General features: G+C 39.9%; 1 protein-coding gene and 1 long non-coding RNA gene across 2 annotated transcripts; one reads left to right on the top strand and one right to left on the bottom strand.

Annotated features, from left to right (window-relative positions):
* Positions 1-86: 86 nt before the first annotated feature.
* Positions 87-12,266, bottom strand: FAM83C (family with sequence similarity 83 member C). Its single transcript, XM_063297305.1, has 4 exons — positions 11,387-12,266; positions 7,457-7,624; positions 5,011-5,135; positions 87-1,108 (listed from the first exon to the last, which is right to left on the bottom strand). Exons 1-4 carry the CDS (start codon positions 11,906-11,908, stop codon positions 226-228), a joined length of 1,698 nt encoding a protein of 565 aa, XP_063153375.1. The 5' UTR covers positions 11,909-12,266; the 3' UTR covers positions 87-225.
* Positions 9,558-18,021, top strand: LOC134493057 (uncharacterized). The gene is made up of 2 exons (XR_010067540.1): positions 9,558-9,772; positions 17,177-18,021. It is a non-coding gene; the product is annotated as an uncharacterized LOC134493057 (long non-coding RNA).
* Positions 18,022-22,389: the final 4,368 nt, after the last annotated feature.

Genomic DNA, 22,389 nt, shown 5'->3' with positions numbered 1-22,389 from the left:
TACTCAGACAATGTTTCCAGTATTCAGAATGTATTTCCTTTCAAATTAATTCTAGAGTTATGTAAAAAAATAATCATATAGCTATGTAGGAGATTTTAGATTATTTTTCTGGCTTTATTAAGCTTTTTTAAGCTTTCCCAATATTTCTGAGCTAAATCTGATGTGTTTTAGATATATTGACAGTTTCATTCCACATTTGACTTGAGATCAAACATTTTTGTTAGATTACACTTCAAATCGACTATGAATTAGTTTTGATTTTGATTTGTTATAGTTGGTAATCAAATCCAATTTACTGTGACCAAGAGTCATCCTTTTTTCATCCCTACATAAGTTGCTGTTCTTCTCCATTGGCATATCATCAGAGACATCATGGAATTTAGGAACTTTAGAGATCTCCTTTATCTCATAATTTACAGATTTAGTAGGCTTGTTAATGAACTCTAATTTGTTGTATCCATGAGTTACTGTCTTTTCATCCTTCTGTATTTTGCTTGAATTTTCAACTGGTTGAGTATAAAGGAACTTCTTGTTATCTTTTATTCCATTATTCTCAGGAAGAAACTGAAAATCATGTCCATTTCCTGTGTTGTCACCTAATACTGGTGAAGATACTGATAGCAAAGATGTCTTCAATTTCAATAAATTAGAAGCATCATTGAGTGGAGGCTTTAATTTAGTTGATATGCTGCAGTTAGAATCTAGCTGCTCTTTGGACCGGTATCTCAAGTTCCTAAGTTCCAGTAAGCCTGAGCTGGTCTTTCTTGTTTCACCTGGAGTTAATTCTTTCTTTTCATAGAGTACATTGGAAATTGATTGGGTGAGATATGGTGATTTCTTTATGGTCACAGCACTGGAATTTGAAAGGCTGCTTGAAGGACTGATGGCTTCACACTCATTCAGTTGAATATGTTTTAAAATGGGCTCAAATTTCTGCATGATCCTGTAAGGAGAAGGTGTGGAATTTTCAGCAGCAGGGATTCTGAGTTGATTCACTGATCTAGATTCAGCATATATGCATCGGAACTCTCTGTCAAAATCATCAACAATTTTTCCTTTGAAGTGCATCACTAGACTGGTATGCACCTGGCTGCAGAGCCATGTAAAACTGAAATGAAAGAATTCAGGGACAACATATTGTTAAATTGTTCAGTTTTGAAATATTGAAAATTCATTAGACAATAATATTCATTTACAACATCAGTACTGTTTTGAAGTATGTGTATATCAGTACACCATCAACACTATTGGTACAGTACATCAGTACATCATCATTAGTATTTTAAAGCATTGAGAAAATAATAGGTGGAACAGTTTGATAGTCAAAAACTTAGGGAGTGTGTATATGTGTGTGTGTTTATGTTTGTTAGGCAATAAATGAAGGTATTACATGGGCATGCAAGCAAACTATTATGGATAAATTGTTATGGATAATTGTTTAAATGACAGCCTCATAAGAATAATAAGGAATTGATTTGCAAGGTAATTATAGACTTCAAGGTCATATTTATAGCTCAAGAGGAGGAAGAGATCAGTAGCTGCCCAGTGTGACTGGAGCTCATTTAGGGAACAGTTACAAAATAGCCCTGGTAAGAAGAATTTCTAAGCCTTTAAAAACTGTACAGAAAAAGAATTTTATTAATTCCAGAAAATATAATCCTTGGTGGGAGAAGAGCTTTAATCAAATGATCAGTGATATCTAATCCTAAATTCCCTTGACAACAGCAGGTCTGACTGCCAAATTATATTCCCAAGGTCAACTTCCTAATAGAATCTTTTTAAAAATGTCATTTTGGAATGAAAACTTGCATGCACTAAAGTTCTTTGAGATGGCCTAATATGGAAACATTCCATGGAGTTGGCAGGCTTCCTGTAAGTAAAATGGGAGGACAAAGGAAAAGCTGCTATTAAATATTTATGTTGGTGAGTCAAATGTAGATTGGGTGGAAGAAAGACAGTGTGCATTATCAATCAAGGAAGTAGATTTGATTACAATTAAAGCAAAGGAAAACCATTTCCCTTCAAAATATAGCCAAAGGTTTGCCAGCTAAGGCAAAATAACTGAAGGTTAACTAGTACGATATGTAAAATGAATATTGTGCTGTTGCCCTTTTATATTTCTTTGGTGGGGTTTACTTGAAACTAAAGATACTGACTGGATGGGGTGACACACTTCCAGGCAGAGTTGGTACATGATCTGGGGATTCTCCTGGAACAGGTGGCAGCCAGGACCATGAGAGCCTTCAAACAAATATGTCTAGTGTGCCATTTGTGCCCATTCCTAGGTGAGGAGGCACTGCTCACGGTCACTTGCATCCTAGTCATCTCCCAATTGGACTATTGCAACCCACTGTATATGGAGCTGCCCTTGAAGAACATTTGGAAGCTTCAGCTGGTCCAAAATGCAGTGGCACGTACAGTATTGGGTGCACCACAGTACACCAATCTAGCACTGCTGCTATGTGAGCTGCCCTGACTCCCAGTAGGCTTCCAGGTACAATTAAAAATGCTGGCTCTACCTTTTAAAGTCCTACATGGCATGGGGCTAGGTTACTTGTGGGACAACCTATCCCCAATGATTTCCCCCATCCACCAGATCTGGAAGAGTAGAGACACTCCAGGTTCCCTCAGTGAAGCAGTGTCTTAGGAAGTGTGACTTCTCTGTCATGGCACCTGCCTTATGGAGTACTCTCCCCAAGAAATATGCACAGCCCCAACTCTGTTGGTCTTCCGAAGGCTGTGAAGACTTCTCACAGGTACTGGGGCTATGATGTTAATGAAGCTCTGGCATGTGGGTGTGTGACATTGTGGCAATGAGATTTTTATAGGAGCCTTAATTTGATTTTTTAAATTGATTTGGACATGTACTGTGTTTTTACCTTTGTCAGCTGCCCAGGATTCCACTCATTAGATGAATAGCCATGTAAATTATTTACAGGATTGCCTCTCCTTGAAAGTATCTTCCTGTTCTACCAGGTCAGATAGAGTGGGCATGCTCCAGGTTCCTTTCCTTAAATGTTGCCATTTGGTGGGACCTTAGAGGCACATCTTCTCCATGGCTGCCCCAGCCCTTTTGAACAGCCTCCCCCATGAGATTTGGAGGGCCCCCACCCTCTTAGCCTTGAGAAAGACCATGAAGACTTGGCTCTTCACCCGGGCACTGGCTTAGGATGGAAGTGAGCCCTGCAAATGTAGAGTTGGTGGGATGTTGTGGCACTGTGGTGGGAAGTATTACATCTTTTGTAGTGTTTTGTTGGTTTATATTTATTTTTTGTTGTTATGGAATGTTGCTGTGAGCCACCTAGGATTATCATGTATAAGATAGGCAGCCATATAAGTTTTATAAACAGATAGATAGATAGATAGATAGATAGATAGATAGATAGATAGATAGATAGATAGATAGATAAACATATACAATGACTTCATTTGGGTCAACCAGGATGTTTTTTATGTGAAAGTTTGGGTCACTGTGACCTTATATATATTTACTTGGAAATAGGTTGGGGAGATCCTGAGATTTATTTACAACTACTCCTCAAAGTTCCGACCGTTGCAGTGTCCTCACAGTCACGTGATCGGATGCTTGGCAGCCCACCCACATTTACAATCACAGGGTGTACTTCAGCTCCCCCCACCAATCTATCTCCCTTCACCATCTCTGCCCCTTTGGCCTTCCTGCACTCTGCTGCCCCAGCCACCACCACCCTGCTCCCAGCTGACCTTCACTGTCTTCTTACTCCCGCTGCTGATGAGGCCCGCCCAGCCTGGCCCTTTGCGAGGCAGCAGCTGGTCACATGTGGCCTTCCTGAGGTCTCTGGGAAGGCCACTTGAAGCCTTGGGAAGGCCTTGTGAGGCCAGCTACTGCTTCACAAGGGCCAGACTGGGCGCACCTTGTCAGCAGCAGGAGGAAGAAGATGGCAAAGGTCAGCTGGGGGCAGCAAGGGTAGCGGAGTGCAAGGCAATAGGGATGAAGGGCAGAGTGCAGGGGGGCAGAGTGCAGGAGAGCCAAAAGGGCAGAGATGGGGGGAGATAGGCGGGTGGGGGGAGTTGAAATGGAGGCAAGCATGGCAGGGCAGGAAAAGTATGAGGTCCTTGCCTGACGACCATGCATTCCTGGCTAAGGACCGCAACCGGGACTACCAAAACTGCCATTGCTAAGTGGGGCAGTCATGTGATGTTTTGCCTAACAACCGCATTGCTTAGTGGCAGACATTCTGGTCCCAATTTGGGTCGTTAAGTGAGGACTACCTGTATGCTGCTTTCAGTTCCTGATAAGCATGTAGTATAATAATTAGGTGGATCAAAATTCACTGGGATTTATTTCACTTTAAGGATATACATATTGGCAACCTCATAATGCAATCCTGTGCTTGTTTCTTTGGAAGGAAATGCCACAGTGATGAATAGGCTTTTTCCCTAGGCATATTCCTTCCGTGTGATTTCAGCTCCCACAATCTTCAGCTGACTGGTGAATTATGAAAAAGTATTAGACTGTGAGGCTGGGGTGGGGATGGGGGTTGTATAAGAGTGTGTATTTAAAATTGGCGTCCTAGACTACTGTTACAGGAGACACATTTTTAAAAATTTCTTCCATCTGAACAACTCGTGGTATATGTTTTGATACGAACTTTTCTGTGCATTTAGAAATAGCATATTCACCATTTCCTATTTCATTTCCCTTCAACGGAAATGGAATTCGATGATACACATCTTTGAGTAGCACTAGAATGAAGAAATTTAGACACCTGTCCTATTAGAAGGATACAAAGCACTATGGAATAATTTTAAATAAATAATTTGCTACATTAGTTAAGTCAGGGATGTCTAAAAGGTATGGTAAAAAAAGTCAAGTTGGTAGCTGCAATAGCAGCTCTGACATCTTGGCTTTTTTTACTGTACCCCATGGTCACCCTGAGTTAGGACATCCAGACATCTCTAGACAAACAATCAAACAAACAGTGCCCTTTGCAGATGACATCATCCTGAAGTCCACTTGTCATCTCTCACCTGTAAGTCCCTGCAAGGACTTGCTCGCAGTCTATCAACACAAATTTCTCAAGGGCTTGTCCTGTAAGCTTCTTGCCAGCTTTACTGTAGTATGTATCTCCACTTACACATCGTATGCGCATATTCTAAAATAATAATAAGAAAGGCATAATAGAGATATGAAAGATTCAGAATAGATACTGCTGTCTTTCTGTGCTGAGCTTATATACAGCCATATCAGTGGATGTGAATCTTGGAACTAATTGCTGCAAAACATACCTAAATCAATACTATATTAATGTTAAAAGAACATTTTTGTAAAATCCAGTACTTATGTTTCCTTATCTCTGTCAGGATTAACCCCAGTTAATCTTATGTAAGTTTCAATGGGTATAAAATTGCAGTCTAAATTAAGTATATAGAATATGATAATGGCATGGGAAATGCGATGACCAACAACTGATTTGCTTCATGTTTTATTAGAAATAGCTAACCTTTTGGGAGCAATGGACATAATTTGGAATTTTGAGGGATAGATATGGGCTGTCTCACAAAATGGTTTCTGGTGGATGCAGCCAGTCACAAAATGCCCATCTACCAGAAGGCAAATCGAGCCTCCCATGATTTTACTTCCTAAGAAAGTTGGGGCAGGGGGGAGGGGGAGAGAGGAGAGCCCTAGATACATTGTTGGAAATGAAAGTTATGCTCAAGGGTGGTGCTTTGCTTTGCAGCAGGTGTGCTTTCCCATTATTTTTAATTAAAAGAATCAGAAAAAAAAATTAGGTAGCAGAGGGAGTTTGGAAAGCACATGTTGGTGGGCGTGTAGTAGAGTGCCCAGGATCTCTGATGAAGAAAAATTAGAAACCAGTATCATTTCATTATTTTCCAGCCCTTATCTCAATATTTGAAAGCTGCAGTTGCTCTGGAAGAATGGGAGATTATTGTACATTTACTGATAACAGACAAAATGACAATAGCTTTCAAATGGCAGGGTTTGGGGTGGTGGAATGAGATACGCCCTGTAGTTAGAAAAAGTATAGGATTATATTCACATTGACAAATGCCATAGTTACCCGAAAAGAAGGTATCCCTGATCTGAAGATAACCCCAGCCGAACTAAAAACAGACTGAAAAAATATGCAGTATAAATCCAAATCCTAAGGAATGCTTCCCTTCCCAAGCTAGGTTTGCTACTCTAGGAAGACAGTCCCAGAGCTTCCTCTTCCCCTGGAAACACATGTATGAGGGGTGTGTGTGTGTGTGTGTGTGTGTGTGTGTAAAACAACTGATTAAAATTATTTGTAAAATAAGGCCCCCTAATAATAAAATTAATTGATCTCCCATCTGCATATACCAAACATTTTCGCGCTCACACACAAATAATGTCACTGCACACACATTCCCTTGCCTTTTTAAACAGAAACAGCAAACAACAACAACAACAACCAACGTACAGACAGGGTAAAAGGAAGTGGCAGCTGGTGGTTGTGACAGCTATTTTGACTTTTTAAATACCTGCTTCCCTCCCCACACACACCTGTGGACACTCCTGGTCTGATGTACTGTCTTATGCCCAAGTCATCTTTCTCTCAACTGGGCTTTAACATCAGAAGTAAACTTCGCTCCATATGTCTATACATATTAAAGATGGCAGGCCTGGATTTAAGCAAATGAGTCTCTGTGCCATCTTTAATTTTGCCTCAACTGATCAATTAAAATAATTGGATGAAAGTAATGTACAGCTTTTCATCTCCTTTTTACTGAAGTACAAGGATAAAAATATGGACATTTAGCTCTTGACTGCAGTGATCTAAAACTTCTAACTATAAATGTATACTTTTCATATTACTTTTAATATACTATCCTTCAGTAAATGAGGTTCCTATATTAACTTCAGGCACTGTTTCGGTCTGGGCTTTTGTTTGTTCAAAAGGTATGTGACCGACAAAGTTTGGACATATGAAATCTCTATCAGTACATAATTCTTTGAAAGGCAGTGCCTATTTAAATTTTTTACCTGCCATCCAGTTGCATCTTGTGCTTCCTCAGCCATATTGTTTCACATGGAAAATGGATTATAATGCAATCCTCAACCACCCAATAAAGGTGTGTGCATATGCTATAATGTGTTATTAATGTCATACCACTTAACAGAGATAGGGGTAAAAATGCCTCAGAAAGCATCCTAGAACTGATGTTTGGTAAGGATATTGAGAATCATTAAAGATCTCCAACCCTCACTGGTCTACCAAGGACCCTAGGAAGGAAGGAATATCTTATACTTTTTTTTTTGGTACTCTGATGTGAATTTTTAGCTTTAGCCAAACAAACCAACACATGTTCATCTGTGTGATGATGAGAATGGTTGAAATAAAAGCAGATTTAAAATGGTATTTTTCTTCTTGTTTCATTACATAATATTTTAATATTGCCATTAAGTAAAAACTAAAACTGATTGAAAACATACTGAAAAGTCATCCATAGTGAGCTCCATTTTATTGCACATTTCTATAAACTCCTTCAAGTTTTTTTCATCAAGGATCAGATAAACAGGAACATGATGTTTGTTTGAAGCTTCTATCAGATCACTGAGTATTTCCATATCTGTGAAGAGATCCATCACAATTGCAATCACCTGCACAGTTTTGGGTGGGTTGGGGTGGGTTGGGGTGGAGAATAGAACAAAAGACATTGTCAAAAGATGATCAGTGGATCTGCCCTATTAAACAACCCATGAACCCAAGATACTCTTTGAGTGATTCAGGCTGCAATCTTTTTACCTTTCAGCAAGGCTTCTCTGAGTAAATATGCATAAAAATGCACTGTCAATTTGCTTTAATAAAACTAGATGGGCAAAAATAGTTAACACCTAAAGTGAGAAGGTCAGTTTTGAAACTCTGTTCCATAGAGTGCTTCTACACTAGTTATTTTTTCTGAGTTTTTTTCTTTGTTCACTCTGCTTTTATGAAGAATCCAGAGAAAGGTATGGACAAATAATTGCATTCCAGAGTTCCTGGGCTTTTACAATATACATCTTCTCCATCACACAGAATTACGAGAATCTATAATCCAGTGACATTTCCCCCCGTCTATTCAGTAGATACGACACCCTTGTTATGGACCTGGTAGGTTTGTTTCAGAATTGCCTTCCGTGTCCATTAAGTTTTATAATGATAATGTTCCAGGGAACAGTATTCCAGGAAGGAACCAAGTAACTCTCTCTCTGTCATAAATCTTGATTAGCATGAAGTGTATGTACAAACTGGGAGTGCTCCTAACCTTTCTACGCTTTACATTTTCCTGCTGCTTCCTTCTCTGACAGCAGACACTTCCATGAAGAATTGATGGAAGACTGGGCTACAAATATGGCAGAATGTAGTGGCAACATTTTGAAGAGGTGACAGTCATGTAAATATTGTGAAGACAGGGGAAGCCTTGGGGCCCAGAGGCCCACTGTGTTTCCCCTGGCAGGGCACTATTTGCCCCATGCCTTCTACAAACTTAACTGGACAGCAGGAATGCAAAGGAATGAGAGGAGAGAAAATAGGTATACCATGTCTGAGCTGCAAAAATCCAGATGCCCACTAGGTAGCAGCAAATTATCTATTTTGAGAGGCTTGCCTAGAGAGCTCTCCTTACATCTCATTTTAAATATTTTCCTACGTGAAAAAAATCTTACCAATTTTTTTTTAAAAAACGGCTCAGAAGACAAGGGCTAGGTTAACTTCGTTCTATGATGTATTTGTTTCCTATTTGTAAGGATTTTAAAAGGTAGATGGAGCATTCAGAAGTGGCATCTCTCTCTCGCAATTTAAAATGATCTACAGTTCTCCACTCCACACACTCTAGCTACATTCTTTTCAAAGAAGAATTTAGGCAATTCTCTGAATCTTGGATCCCCTAACATGGCATGCATGAGCACCACTGTAACCCATGATGCCCTCCTTGGGGTTGTTCAGGCTTCAAGCTCTACCTATGGGTTTTTAAAGATTCTTTTAATTAAGCCAGCATTCTATACAACAAAGTGCCAACCTCAAACATTTTTCTTAATTTAAAGAATGTCTCTGTGTCTCACATTGACCCCAGAGGCATCTTATAAATCCCAAATGAGAGGTGGCTGCAACTTAGTTTTGTTTGGAAGCCTGCCTCGCTCCACAAACAAATAAATCAGAGTGAACGGAAGTAGGAGAGAGTATAATTTGAGTTAGTGGGAGTGGCAGGAGCTTGTAAAACTTCAGTGTTTACCTTCTGGGAAATGAATATTTTGTCATTAGCCGTGCCCTTCATGCCTCTTATTTTATGAGAGTTGCCTGTGCCATTTTCTCAGAAAACCACATGTGTCCACTGAATCCAAAAAGTTAGAAACTCCTGTTCTGAACATTTGATTTCAGATTCTTAAATCAAAACAGAGAATCAACCAGAGAATAGGGTCCACCTCAAATTGACGAAGCCCTATTTATTTGTTTGTTTGTTTGTTTAAACATTCATCCGTGCCTTTCTGTTCTGCCTGCTAAGACTCCAGATGGTTTACATTTAGAACATAGAAAGTAAAACCACTATCTCTATCTCACCTAACTAAACTACAGCAGCCCTTCTACCCTCAGGGCCCAAACATCCTGGGTAAAAGTTAGGCTAGCAGTGCCTTCTTCAAAGCAAAAGTTTGGGAGCACTTCATCTTTCAGGAGGTATCCTCCCTTCTTACTGCCTGCAGGGTGGGAATCTTCAGCATACCCTCTCAAAGAATGTACAGAGCAGGCCAGATTTAGCTAAGAAAGAGAATCCTGTAGGTATTTGATCCAGCAAGTTTATTGGTTTGGGCATCAGCATTCATTCAGCTTTGTTTTGGTAGGCATTTCTGTCAGCTTGATTACTCCACAGATTCTCACCCTGTGTATTTGAGATAAATTTATGGGAGTAAATGAATGGATGGGAGATAGAAATTCTAAATGCCTCTTTTACCCAGAAAGCCTTTTTCAAAAAATGAAAATAAGAATCCTCATGTCCTTCCATAGGACATTTTTCTTCCATCTGATCTTCCATCTGGTTTTGAATTATTCAGAATTTCTGAGGAGAGGCCATTTGCAACACAGAATTAATACATAATGACTTATTAAGTAATACTTCCACTTCCCATTTATTTTATGCAGAATTCTCAAACTTTTCCTTGCAATGTATAGTATTAGCCTAAAATAGTATTCTTACTATAATTTTTATTTTAAACTAATTTTATTTGTTGAGTATTCTAACTATACTAGCAGCCCAAAATCTTCCAACACTGATTGAATGGAAATCAGTCCTATTGATCTGAATAGGAGTGAATTCCTAATAAATATATGTAAAATTCAAATCTGACACATCTCTTACAATTTTCCATTAAGTAATTTCAACAGGTACACAAACACAAGAAGTTTGGAATACTCTTTTTGATATAACAGCCCCCCTTCCCATATAGGTGCTGAGTGGAAGTGCACACTCAACATCGGATTATTATGGGATGATTTCTATATGAATACACACACATACACACAGCAATATATTATTCCAAAGTGGTGAATCTATTTGGATTTTGGAGGAAATATCCCAGAAAACAAACAGAAGAAATCTGACATCCAATTCGTAGACATTTCCTGGGAAAGCCACATTGTATGTAACGTTGTCCATGTTTATTGCTTGACTAACTCCTTCAAAGGACTTCTTTGTTGAGCCTCAGCTGACTGCCGCATGGGGCTGCCAAAGGGAAGGCTCAATAGCTAGGTGTGTCTATGGAATATTTTTATCTACTGCCTAAGGGCCATAACTACTTTAAATTATGCAGTCATAAGCATTTTCATCACAGTTTAACACAGTATGGAAATTTTGGTTCTAAAACAGAGGGCAAATCCACAATTTCATATCACCCCTCTGATCTTTGCATAAGATATCCAGGACATGCTCAGACTCATTTGCTCCTTAACTGTGAATTTCAAATTCCAAAGCTGCTATGATTTTATTGTAATGAACAATATGCAACCTAATCATTGGGCTGTCAAACATAGTTCAGACCTTAGAATTCTTAGAACAGCCTTCAGAATAAAAGGTGGCCAGTTCTGCTCATTTGTTATTGCAAGCTTGCTCCAACATAGCTTGCAAAACTTAAGAGTCTTCTGCATAGCTCATTTCTTTCTGCATGTATACAATTTGTCAAATATAAAACTCACACTAGCATACTAAATACAAATCTGTCATTATACATTAAAGGTATATGCAGAGTAAGAATACATTAAAGGTATATGCAGAGTAAGGATTTTTAAAAAACTAAAAAAGGGAGCCAGTAATTCTGGGTAATTTTTTGTAATTTTAAAATCCCACTGATTAGCTTTATCTTCTCTTTTTAGATGCTTTAAAATGTTCTACTTACTGTCTTGGCCTTGCTTATCAGAGATCGAAGTAACTCCTTCACATTGTTTGCCTTGTCTCTTTGGAAATACAAACTGACTTCTGTTCGGCTGAGCACTGTGACAGAAGGCACCTTTGGCCAACCCAGCTCCAGTTGAGGGGGATCAATATCTGACATAAATGGGAAGTATGTCCCAGATGTGACTTCAGAGAGGAGAGATTCCCTGTCCATGCTGTTGCTTCTTGAGAGTCCTTCCTCTAGCCTCTTTTTTGGAGATTCTGGGATGCTTTGAATGTGCTGGCCCATGTAAACCATGTCTGATGTGGAAAGGAAAGGTAGCTCCTTTTCCTTAGCGATGACCTGCAAATAGCCAGCTTCTCCCTGTTCCAGAAAGGCATCCACAGCCAGCCTGGCAGTCTCACTGTGCTGTAGCATTGAAGGGCTGGCTTCTTTCTTCCAGGGCTTTTTCAGATCTTCCAGTCGATTTTTCAGCTGCCCTGTGTTCCCCTGGGAATTCCCAAGGCTTCTGGGGAACCAGCTCATGCCTCTAGAGCTGGGTGACAAAACACAGCAATCCTTAGTGTTGCCTTCCTGGAGGGATATTCTGAGCTTGAGGTGCTTTATAAATCCCTCTGTGATTCCACAATGAAGATGTTGAGGTGAAGGAAAGTCACAATGAACAATTTTGTTTTATTTTTGTTTTTCTAGTTGTCCACCTGTTCCTAGGGAGAAAATTAGCTAAAAATTCTGATTTTCATGGCTTGTTTTGACGTTGTCTTCCTGATTGAAATGCTGAGAAAAGTTTCTTCATCTTCTTTATAGGAGCTGCTGCTTTTAGGTACACTTCCTCAAGCAATAAGACTCAGTTACGTTCCCGCCCTAAATAGCCCTAAACTGATTTCTCTCTTGCAGTCAAAGCACTGAAACCTGTTTTGTCAGTTCTATTGCCTTAAGAGGAAGTGGGAATGTTGAAACTTGTTCTAAGGTCAATGTGGGTTTATGCAATAGCTAAAAACATGCATAAATGATAAAGCAAGGTGATAATCTGGAAATGGGAAGGAAGCCCGCAATGCATTCCTTAGCACCCATTATTTTCTTATACTCAGGTATTGAAGAAAGAGAGGTCCCCAGTGCCACAAGATTCTGCAGATTGCTTTAATTCAGGGCAGGGAAGTGGCTATTCACAATGCCCATGTAAATATTTTGTTGAAGTGCAACAGAATGTCATGGAGGATCAGGATGTTTATTGATTTATTGATTTATTTTCTATCCCGTCTTTATTATTTTTATAAATAACTCAAGGCAGCGAACATACCTAATACTCCTTCCTCCTCCTATTTTCCCCACAACAGCAACCCTGTGAGGTAAGTTAACTTTAAATCCTCATGTTATTTTCCCATTCTTATTTGCACTCCTATTGATCACCTATTTTCATATGTCTGTGTGTATGGGTGCATAGAAAGTGGGACTATAGGCATAACAGAGTCATCTGTGGAAGAACTTAACAAATTTAGGTTAGGAAACCTACATAGGTAGAAAGTATTATGTTTGCAACTTCCATGGACTGAAGAAAAATCAGGAGTCCAAGCATACTACTGTTGCTAATACTTTCTCACTGTTTTTACCAGCTGCCAGGAACAAGGTTGGGAGACAGAAATTTGAGAGGGATGGTCTTTATTGAATAAAAATAATGCAAGCTCTGTGGCATTTCTACAGTTCAGTGTTTTGTATGAATGCATTACATTGGGCAGAGTGAATAATGGTAAAATGTCTATCAGTTGACTAGGAACTGAAAGTTTTGTCTTTGTCCTACTGGGATGCCTGTGTATGTGCATGTGTATGTGTAGAGCTCTATTCCTCTTTTTTCTGAGACAACAAGAATTAAATAAAACAATTAACTTATAAGTAATCAAAATGTAAATAAAGACATAAATGATAAATCAATACTAAAGAAAACAACTCAATAAGACTGGTTGAAGATGTGTGGCTTGAGAGGTACCCTAAAAGCAGAGAAAAGAAAGAAGAAAGAGCAATCTGAAGGAAATTTGGAAATGACACAGGGGAACGTGCACTCTCATGGGCAAAGTACAGGTAATTCAAAATTGTTCTGATGGGCTCCTGATATGGCTTGAGCTGAGTGTGTGTGCCTGGCCCAACATTACCTTGTGAGCCTCCATGACTGAGGGGGCCTTTAAAGAGCCAGGGACACGCACCCTCCTCAAGAGGCCATGGTTGGACCCAGTGGTCTTGGTCTTCGATAACTATCAATCAACCTCCAACCTTTCTTTTCTGGGGAAGGTTGTTGAGAGGATGGTTGATCTGCAGCTGATGAGAACTCTGCAGGTAACAGATCATCTAGACCCGATTCAGCTGGGATTCAGGCCAGGATTTATTTATTTATTTTCTATCCCGCCTTTATTATTTTGATAAATAACTCAAGGCAGTGAACATACCTAATACTCCTTCCTCCTCCTATTTTCCCCACAACAACAACCCTGCGAGGTGAGTTGGACTGAGAGAGAGTGACTGGCCCAAGTCACCCAGCCGGCTTTCATGCCTAAGGTGGGACTAGAACTCTCAGTCTCCTGGTTTCTAGCCTGTTGCCTTAACCACTGGACCAAACTGGATCTTAGTACTGAGACAGCTCTGGTCACGCTTGCAGATGACCTGTGATGGGACCAGGATGGCAGTAGTGCATCCATCCTTGTGCCTCTTGATCTCTTGGCAGCTTTTTTTACCATCAACCATGGTATCCTTCTGAGCTGGTTCTGTGGGTTGGGGATTGGGGGCACTCTTTGACAGTGACTCTCTTCCTTTCTCCAGGGCTGGTTCCAGTCTGTGTTGGTTTGCAGGGAGAGATCACTCCCAAGGCCCCTTCTGTGTGGGGTATTGTCAGGGTCAGCCTCGCTCTGAATAAGACACGGACTCACTTAATAGGGATTAAGGATTTCCGGTTTATTGAAACGGTACTGACAGAGAGAAAAACGGGAATGGGGGTGCGGTGGTGAGGCGCCCTGTTTATACCCTCTTGCGGGGTCCCGTGCTCCTCCACCCTTCATTGTCCCCAATCCCCCTTGATGGGTTTCTTGATGGTTGTGTGGGCGTTTTCCCGGTGGCTGTCCTTGTCCTCTTGGTTCAGGTGTGTCCTCCAGGGCACCAGATGCGGCTTATTGCTGCTTATCTGAAGTCCTTCTTTTCAGCTGCATATGATTCCATGGGTGTGGGTGCTTTGGGTGCTTGGTTTAAGCGCTGATTTAATTATCTCCTTCCTCTTTTTCTTAATGATCATGATCCATGTTGTGAGGCTCTTTGTGCCTTGCAACGGGGTCATGACAGGTATGCTGATGATACCCAATTATATCTTTCAACCCTGGGCCAGCCAAGTGAGGCTTTTGAGGTTCTGTCTCTGAGCCTGGGGGTTATGCAGGTTTGGATGAGGAGAAACTGTCTGTGACTTGATCTCATCAAGACTAAGTGACTGTGGGTATTTGGGCCATCCAGATTTGGGGATACTTCATCTCTAACCTTGGATGAGGTGGCACTTCCCCATTCAAGGGTGGTGCACAACTTGGAGGTCTTCCTGGACTCACAGCTCTTGCTCAGTGAGCAGTGGCAGCCGTGGGCAGGAAGGCCTTTGCACAGGTCCATCTGGTGCACCAATTGCATCCTCTCCTAGATCGGGGGGCCCTTCAGATAGTCACTCATGCTGTGGTCACCCCATGGCTTGACTGCAGCAATGCTCTGTACATGGGGCTGCCCTTGAAGACCCCCAGAGGCTTCAACCGATCCAGACTGCAAGAGTACAAGCAGTGATTGGCATGCCTCTGTATGCCCACATAACATCTCTGCTTCACAAGCTGCATTGGTTGCCAGTTTGTTTCTGGGTGCAATTCAAGATGCTGGTTGTTACCTAGGAAGTCCTACATGGCATACAGCCTGGTTACTTGAGGAGCTGCCTGTCTCCCATAACATCTGCCTGGCTGATTTGACCTGGCAGGGTTGGCACGCTCTGGGTTCCTTCAATTAAACAATGCCATCTATTGGGACCCCGGAAGTGCACCTTCTCTGTTGTAGCACCTGTTCTCTGGAATGAGCTTACCCCGAGATTCAAATGGCCCACCCTGCTGTGGTTTTGAAGGGGTCAAGACCTGACTCTTCACCCAGGCCTTTGGTGGGGATGACTGGAACCTCCTTTTAACCTAGGTTGTTTCCTTTTGTTTCCATCCAGTTTGTTATTCTTCCAACTCTGCCCTTTTTTGTTTCTTGTTGTTTTTATTGTCTTGTTTTCATGTTTTAAATCATAAACTGCCCAGAGTTTCTGGGAGTCAGGCTGCATATAAATTTAAACAACAACAACAACAATAATATAACAATTATTGTAGTTGTTTAAATTTATATGCAGTATAAGTATCCCCAAATACTCCTTTCTACCTTCTCCTGTGACTTTTGATAGAAAATAGAAGAAAGAAGTGGGGAAACTGATTTATACTGAAGTACAAACATGGATTTACAGGTTTATTCCTTTTTTTTCAAATAATTTTATTAAGAATTATAAATGAAAAGAATAAAAGTCAATACAAACTACAAAAAATACAAACAGAAAAAGGGGGAGGAAGAGTAGAAAAGAAAAAAGAGAAAAAAAGGAAAAAGAAACAACTTTCCCCTTCATCCAGCAGGTAAAAATAATTTTAGTAGCTAATCACCATCTCTAACTCATCTCTTAGATAAAAAAAAATATCCAAATGCTTTGTCAATCATTCTTGTCAGCAAAAGTCCAGATATAACTATTTTCCTCTTCTAGCCCTGGTAAAACAAGCCAACCTTATAAACCTTCCCTGAATTTTTAAAATTATTCTTTCCTCTTCAAAAAAAGCCCCAGAGGTAGTTTGCTGGTCATCTGTGTATCCAGGCAAAAATCCTTCAGAATTTTAACAGATTTCTTTTGTACGTCCATTAGGTAAAGTTTATCCTTTTGTTTGTCACTTCTAAAAAAGTCTTTCCAAACCTTAGCAGAGCTCTTTTGTATATCCAGAAGGAAAAAAAAATCCAAATCAGTTTCCTGATTTAGTATCTGTTCAACTCCTTTAGGGAATAAGTCATCCATCAGATCCATTTATATTACATTTAAATCCCCCTTCAAATTAATTTCATAGACATCCATTGCAACTTCTTCTTGTTTTACAACTTCATTAGAGCATGCTTTGACCAGTTTCTCAAGCAACTGATCCATTCTCTCCAGTAGCTTAGCTGAGAGGTATTCAAAAGTTTGCATAAGGATTTCTGCTCCATTTTCTTTATCCTCTGACTCCCTGTAATATCCAAACTTCAAGGTCTCCAAAGCAATTGTCATTTTCCCAAGAGAAGATATTTTCCAATTAATTCAAAAGTATAATTCCAAATCCTTCTGGCCCCTTAATCCATTATTAACTTTCCAAAATCCATATACTAAGCACCCTTTTGCTTCATAGTCCAAAAAAGTCATATATTTTCAAAATGTTTACACCACTGTCTTTTAAGGAGGCAGAGACTCACCCGATGAATACAGTAAAACCTTGCCGGTCCGAAGGATCTTCATCTCTTCAATATACAAGAAATTTTTAAAAAATTAATCCTTGAAAGTGATTAAGATGTAAGGCTTGGTTGAGCTTAATGTCCATAAGGCTGCTTTGGGAGTGTGAGTTTGATGTAATCCCAACTCCCAGGCACTCCACTCATAAACCAACCATAAAACGGTAGTTTCCAGGATCTACTTACGAGTAGTGACTGTCTGGAGTCATGTGGATGGTCCCAACAATATCTTCTTTGTTCCAGAGAGATTATGCCATCCTGGAACCAGCATCCAGCTGCGATTTCCCTCACAAAAGCTATCTTGCCAGCCAGCAAGCCAGCAAGATGTCAGCTCATCATGGTGTTCACAGGAAGTCAGCTATTTCCAGGCCTGTTCCTGAGTAAGAATAGAATGATGCTCAGATGCTCTGAATGCTTTCGATTTCAATACACATGTGTTGATATGAGAGTCCAAGTTTGCCCAAAATTGTAAAAGTTGTTGATTTAAAGGCCTTAAATTCCAGCTATATGGGAGCTGGTTGTGTTTCCTCAATATGGAAGAAAATGCACTCTGGGCATGCTTGGAGACATATTCTTTCTTGTGATGTATGCCAAGCCTGAGCCCACTTCAAATTAAGTTCTGATTGAAACACCTGAACATAGAATGGATGGGTAGTAGCTGCATTGTGAAACAATGAAGCAACTGGACTTCTAATGTGCAGCTTTTGGTTTACAGACATCAGTTGTAATAATTTCAAGAAATTGCCTTTGACTTTGCCATGTGGCATTGTGTTATATGGCTGGTTGCCCTGCAGCACTTATTAAGATGGTAGAGATGGCTATGGATGACTGGCCCTTGTCAGTATGAAAGTTACTCTCTGGAACAATAGTTTTCAATGAAGCAATAAGTAGTTGAGTGAATACCATTTTAGTCTTCTTATTCAGCCATGATTAATAAAAAAAACTAGAGAATTTGAAAGGAAAATGGTGTTTGGAGTGCACTGTGGTGGGAACATACAGCTTGTCTAAAATTCCTTAAACCAAAATGGTCTTTTTTCAGATTGTGTGGCAGCTGCACAGCCCTAATAAATCAATCTTGATGAATCAGACCCATCAAGCCTGAATTTTTGTTTCCCCAACCTAGCCTTGTATTGTGCTACAACCCTCATCACCCATAAGCAGCATGGTTTCATGTATTGTACTATTTTGCTGTCTCAAATTGACTCAAATTGCTATCATATAATAGTAGATATCCTTTCTTCCTGTTTCCTTATCATAAGTAAGAAAGTTTACCTAAGATGCAGAAGCGAGAAAGACTACTTGGATGGAGGTGCCTGTTTGGAAATCCTATTACGATTTAAGTCACCCCTCCCAAATGATTGATTATCTCCCAAAGCAAATAGCAGCCATATCCTGCTCTGATTGGGATACTGTGGACCCAAGTTTCTGCTCCTGTTTCCAGGAACAAGCTAAGCAATAGGAGCATCTCAGGCAAATGGCACAGAATGTTGAAATAGCATTAATAGGTACAGGCCTTGAAGGAGAAATGAAGGATGAGAACAATCGGGGTTCTTAAGTATCATGAGTATTGTTGTACAAAGCAGATAATTTCAAAAAGGAGTATTTTCTTCATTTCTTTGACAGAAGTGTTCCTAGATGCCTGTATATTAATGACTAGATGAGACCACTACAGTAACTTAGAACTGACTTGAAGAATGAGGGATTACTGTAATTAAATCATAGCACCTCCTATGAAACATGACATCTCAGCCCTAACATTGAACTGGTGCTGTCTCCATTTTTGATTCTTGCATCCCAAATCATCCAGACAAGGATCTGAGCAGCTTTTAACAAACTCCATCAAGGAACCAGTATCTATACCTCAAGTGCTTTCATGTGAGTTGAGAGTAGTTATGAGTTGGGTGGCTTTCATAAATACGATAAACAAAATGTCTCACAGGCAACATGCTTAGCCAGGGATTAATATAACTTGTTTCTTGAATAATTACAGTTGTCTCTTCACAAGATGTTAGACCAGACAAAAAATTTCAAAGGATAGGCATGAATCACCAAATCAAAGAGAAAGAGAGAAGCCTTAGAGTTTATCTTATAGCACTTCTCTATCTTAAATCAGAAACAAGCAAAGCATGTAATGAATTAGTGCACTGGATGAAGCCAAACAGAGTTCCAAACACCTTTGATCTCTGTTTCCAGCAAAGGGGTGAAACTTAGAAGAGGCATGCAGGCTCAGGAAGGGATTCACAACTCCCCCCACCTCCCACCCCGTTCACAGGAGAGAGGGCCGTTCTCTTCCAGAGCCTGTCCAGGGTTCTGGAGGTTCTGCCCATAACTGCTCTTAACACCTGGCGTCCTTCTGGACTCTGAGTGACTGCAGTCCTCAGTGGCTGTTTGTCAATTTCCTGGTCTTAGCAGCTACTCCAACCTGCTCACAGACATAAGAGCAGTTGCATCTGGAACACTTAGGATTATTCTTTTCAACCTTCTATGTCTTAATCATGTAAATTTGCTTCCTTCCAACCCTACCAGGAGCTCAGACTTGGACACTGTTGCTTTCCTTTTAATTAAGTGCTTGTGTTGGTAATCTGAAAATTGCAAACTAAAATAATTTCATCTTTGCTGAACTGAATGCATTTACTTGTAATCTGGAACTTAAAGGATTATCTTTTCCCTCTGGACAATCCCTTTGTTTGCAACTCAACTTTTCCCTGCTAAAGCACTTCCTCTTTCTTTAATTGTGCTTACATCAAGATACAAAAGATAAATGTTTTCCTTCCTTCTTTCCTGATGAAAACCTGTGTGAGTAGGATGAGGAAGTATGTTCTCACTTATAATGTGAAACTCTTCCCTCATTTTTCTCCCCCAATGGACTGGGACTGCCCATCTGCAATTTAAGATTTCTAGATTCCCCCTTCTCTTCTAATGGTCTGTCTCCTTAATATGTTATTGTAATTGGGAGAAAATGCCTTTTTTAATGTTTGGGTTTGTTGTGATCTATCCTAATGTCCTTACATTTACTTGCAGACATAAGAGCAGTTGCATTTGGAACATTTAGGATTATTCTTTTCAACCTTTTATGTCTTGATCATGTAAATATTATATCATTGAATAGAAAGGTTGAACAAACATATGGAAGGATTAATTCTCTTTTGGTAATTTGCTTTTTTTAATTGTGTGAATTCCAAATGTTCTGCTTATGGGGGAAATGCCCATTTCTTTTAGATACATACCATGTTAACTTCTTCTAGAGTTGCTCTAGATATGACTGCTGAATGACTTATTAAGTTGGATTTCATGGCCTTTTCCTTATATGGCATATTATCCTCTAATGAAATTTCATTTCTTTATTCCTTTGGTAATTTTTCAGCCAGTTTTTTTGCTTGCTTTGACTCTAATATTGCAATCATTTCCAATAATTATTGAGCACAATTGTTTATCTCCACTCATTTCAACATAGCTTTAGGATTGGTTTGGGAACAGAAATACAGTAGCCTTGGTTGTCCTAGTCTAGATATCCTTTGTGAGGAACTAGTCAGGAGCAGCATATTTGACAGTTCTGTTGGCCTCCTGTCATTTCTATTACTGTCAGGTATGACATCTTGGTAAGCAGCCATGCTAGGAAGTGCACACATCACTTTTGCCGTAGCCTGAATCTTCTTTTCAGCCTGACCTCAGAAGATCCTGGAGATGCTCTCAACAATATAAATGGTTGCTAGATCTTTCCCTCTGGAGCTATGAGGACTAGAGAGTTCTCTACTGAGGTGATCCAAATGAGTTACATCTCCACATTCTATTCATAGAATGACCTGTTTCATTGTTTTGTGGAAAATGTGCCCAAAGACTGAAAAATATTCAGCAAGATAACATGTACCATATGCTAGCAAAGGACTGAATCCTCTAAGGCAACCTTCTCAACCTTTTGACCCTGGAGGGACCCTTGATATATTTTTCAGGCCTTGGGGAACCCCTACAAATTCTGGCTCAAATATAGGCCAGAAGTTACAAAATTATTATATTTGTTTCATGGGTAGGCCTGTATATATGCATTAACAGTGTTCTTAAACTAAAAATGAAGAATGAAACTTACCTCTTTAATGTGAAGTTGCCCAAAATTGAAATAACTTTTGAAATAAATTGTGATCTCCTGGAGAACCCCTAGTGACTTCTTGTGGAACCCCTCAACCCTGGTTGAGAAACCCTGCTGTAAGGTGATTGCCATCCTAATTAATTATTTTTTCTTGACCTAATTACAGAAATTCTGTGGGCAGATTACCTGAGATTAAAAAAATCCAATAAATGTGCACTGTGACAGAGCTTTCTGAACAAACTCAGCCACTGATTCATCATAAAAAAATACTGCTAATTGAAAGTAGTACCTGTATGTTACCTTGGCAAACATATTGCAAAAAGGAAAGGAATATAACTATTCATTTTCTCTTAAAATGTAAGCAATGTCTCAATATCAGTTGTGTCATCTGGGAGATTTCACAGAAGGTCATGGAGAATGACAGAGCTAAGATCCTGTGGGACTTCCAGATCCAGATGGACAGGTAGGTACTGGCCAATCAACCAGACATCGTGGTAGGAGACAAGGACCAGAAGACAGCAGTGGTGATAGATGTAGCAGTGCCAAGTGGCCATTTTAGGGGCATCTAGCAAGCTGAAGCGAGATGGATTGGTCTACCCTTCTTTCCTTTAACAATCAATATTTATTCAGTAAAATCATTTTGGCATTTTATCCTGGTTTGAGCCTATTGTCTCTAAATCCTAAAGAACCTATCAGCTCCTGGATGGCCACCAGATGGCAATACAGTTACCTACATCCTATTTTTTGTGTGAGTAGGGAAAATCTAAAATTCTGTTTCCATCTTAGCTACTCTTAAGGTTTAGTAACTGTCTGCAATCTTTTGGAGCTAAAGAACTTGTAATCAGAACTTCCCAATCTATAATGAGAGAGATACCAACATTTATATAGAACCTAAAGCTAAGTGTTTGAAGTTCAGGATCCCCTGGGCTCTGTATGGTCCCAGGCATAGGAGAGGAATGTCAAGGATTTGGGGTTACAGACTGCATACCTAGTTTGTTTGTTGAACTTGTATCACGTTTTTTCTCCAGTTCAAGGCTGCATAGATAATGCTTCCTCCTCCAAATTTTCCCCACTCCAGTTCTATGTGGTAGACTAGGCTAAGAGTGAGTCGCTGGCCCAAAGTCACCCACTTAACTTCCATGCTGAGGGTGGACTTGAACCTGGGTATTTTCAGTCCTAGTCCAACCCTTTAACCACTGTACCTAACTATTCATAAATTGTTCTTGGACTGGTGCATCCCAAGCTACTTCAAGGTTGACTGGCACCATGGAAAGAAGACAACTCTGAATACAGGAAGGGTAATATTTTAATTAATATTCAGATTATGGATTAATGCATTTAATTTGTTCATTATTTTTTTCATGTATTCACA

This window comes from Candoia aspera, chromosome 3 (genome assembly GCF_035149785.1).
Source record: "Candoia aspera isolate rCanAsp1 chromosome 3, rCanAsp1.hap2, whole genome shotgun sequence".
NCBI classification, from domain to species: domain Eukaryota; kingdom Metazoa; phylum Chordata; class Lepidosauria; order Squamata; family Boidae; genus Candoia; species Candoia aspera.
Note: the sequence above shows the minus strand (reverse complement) of the source record. Positions and strands in the feature narration are given on the sequence as shown.

What these genes read in the sequence shown, in the direction of transcription:
- FAM83C (XM_063297305.1), bottom strand. Translation starts at nt 11,908, where the DNA reads ATGAGCTGGTTCCCCAGAAGCCTTGGGAATTCCCAGGGGAACACAGGG. An exon ending in TCACTATGGATGACTTTTCA is followed by an intron (nt 5,136 to 7,456) that starts GTATGTTTTCAA and finishes TTATTATTTTAG; the next exon opens with AATATGCGCATACGATGTGT. An exon ending in GTCCTTGCAGGGACTTACAG is followed by an intron (nt 1,109 to 5,010) that starts GTGAGAGATGAC and finishes CTTTCATTTCAG; the next exon opens with TTTTACATGGCTCTGCAGCC.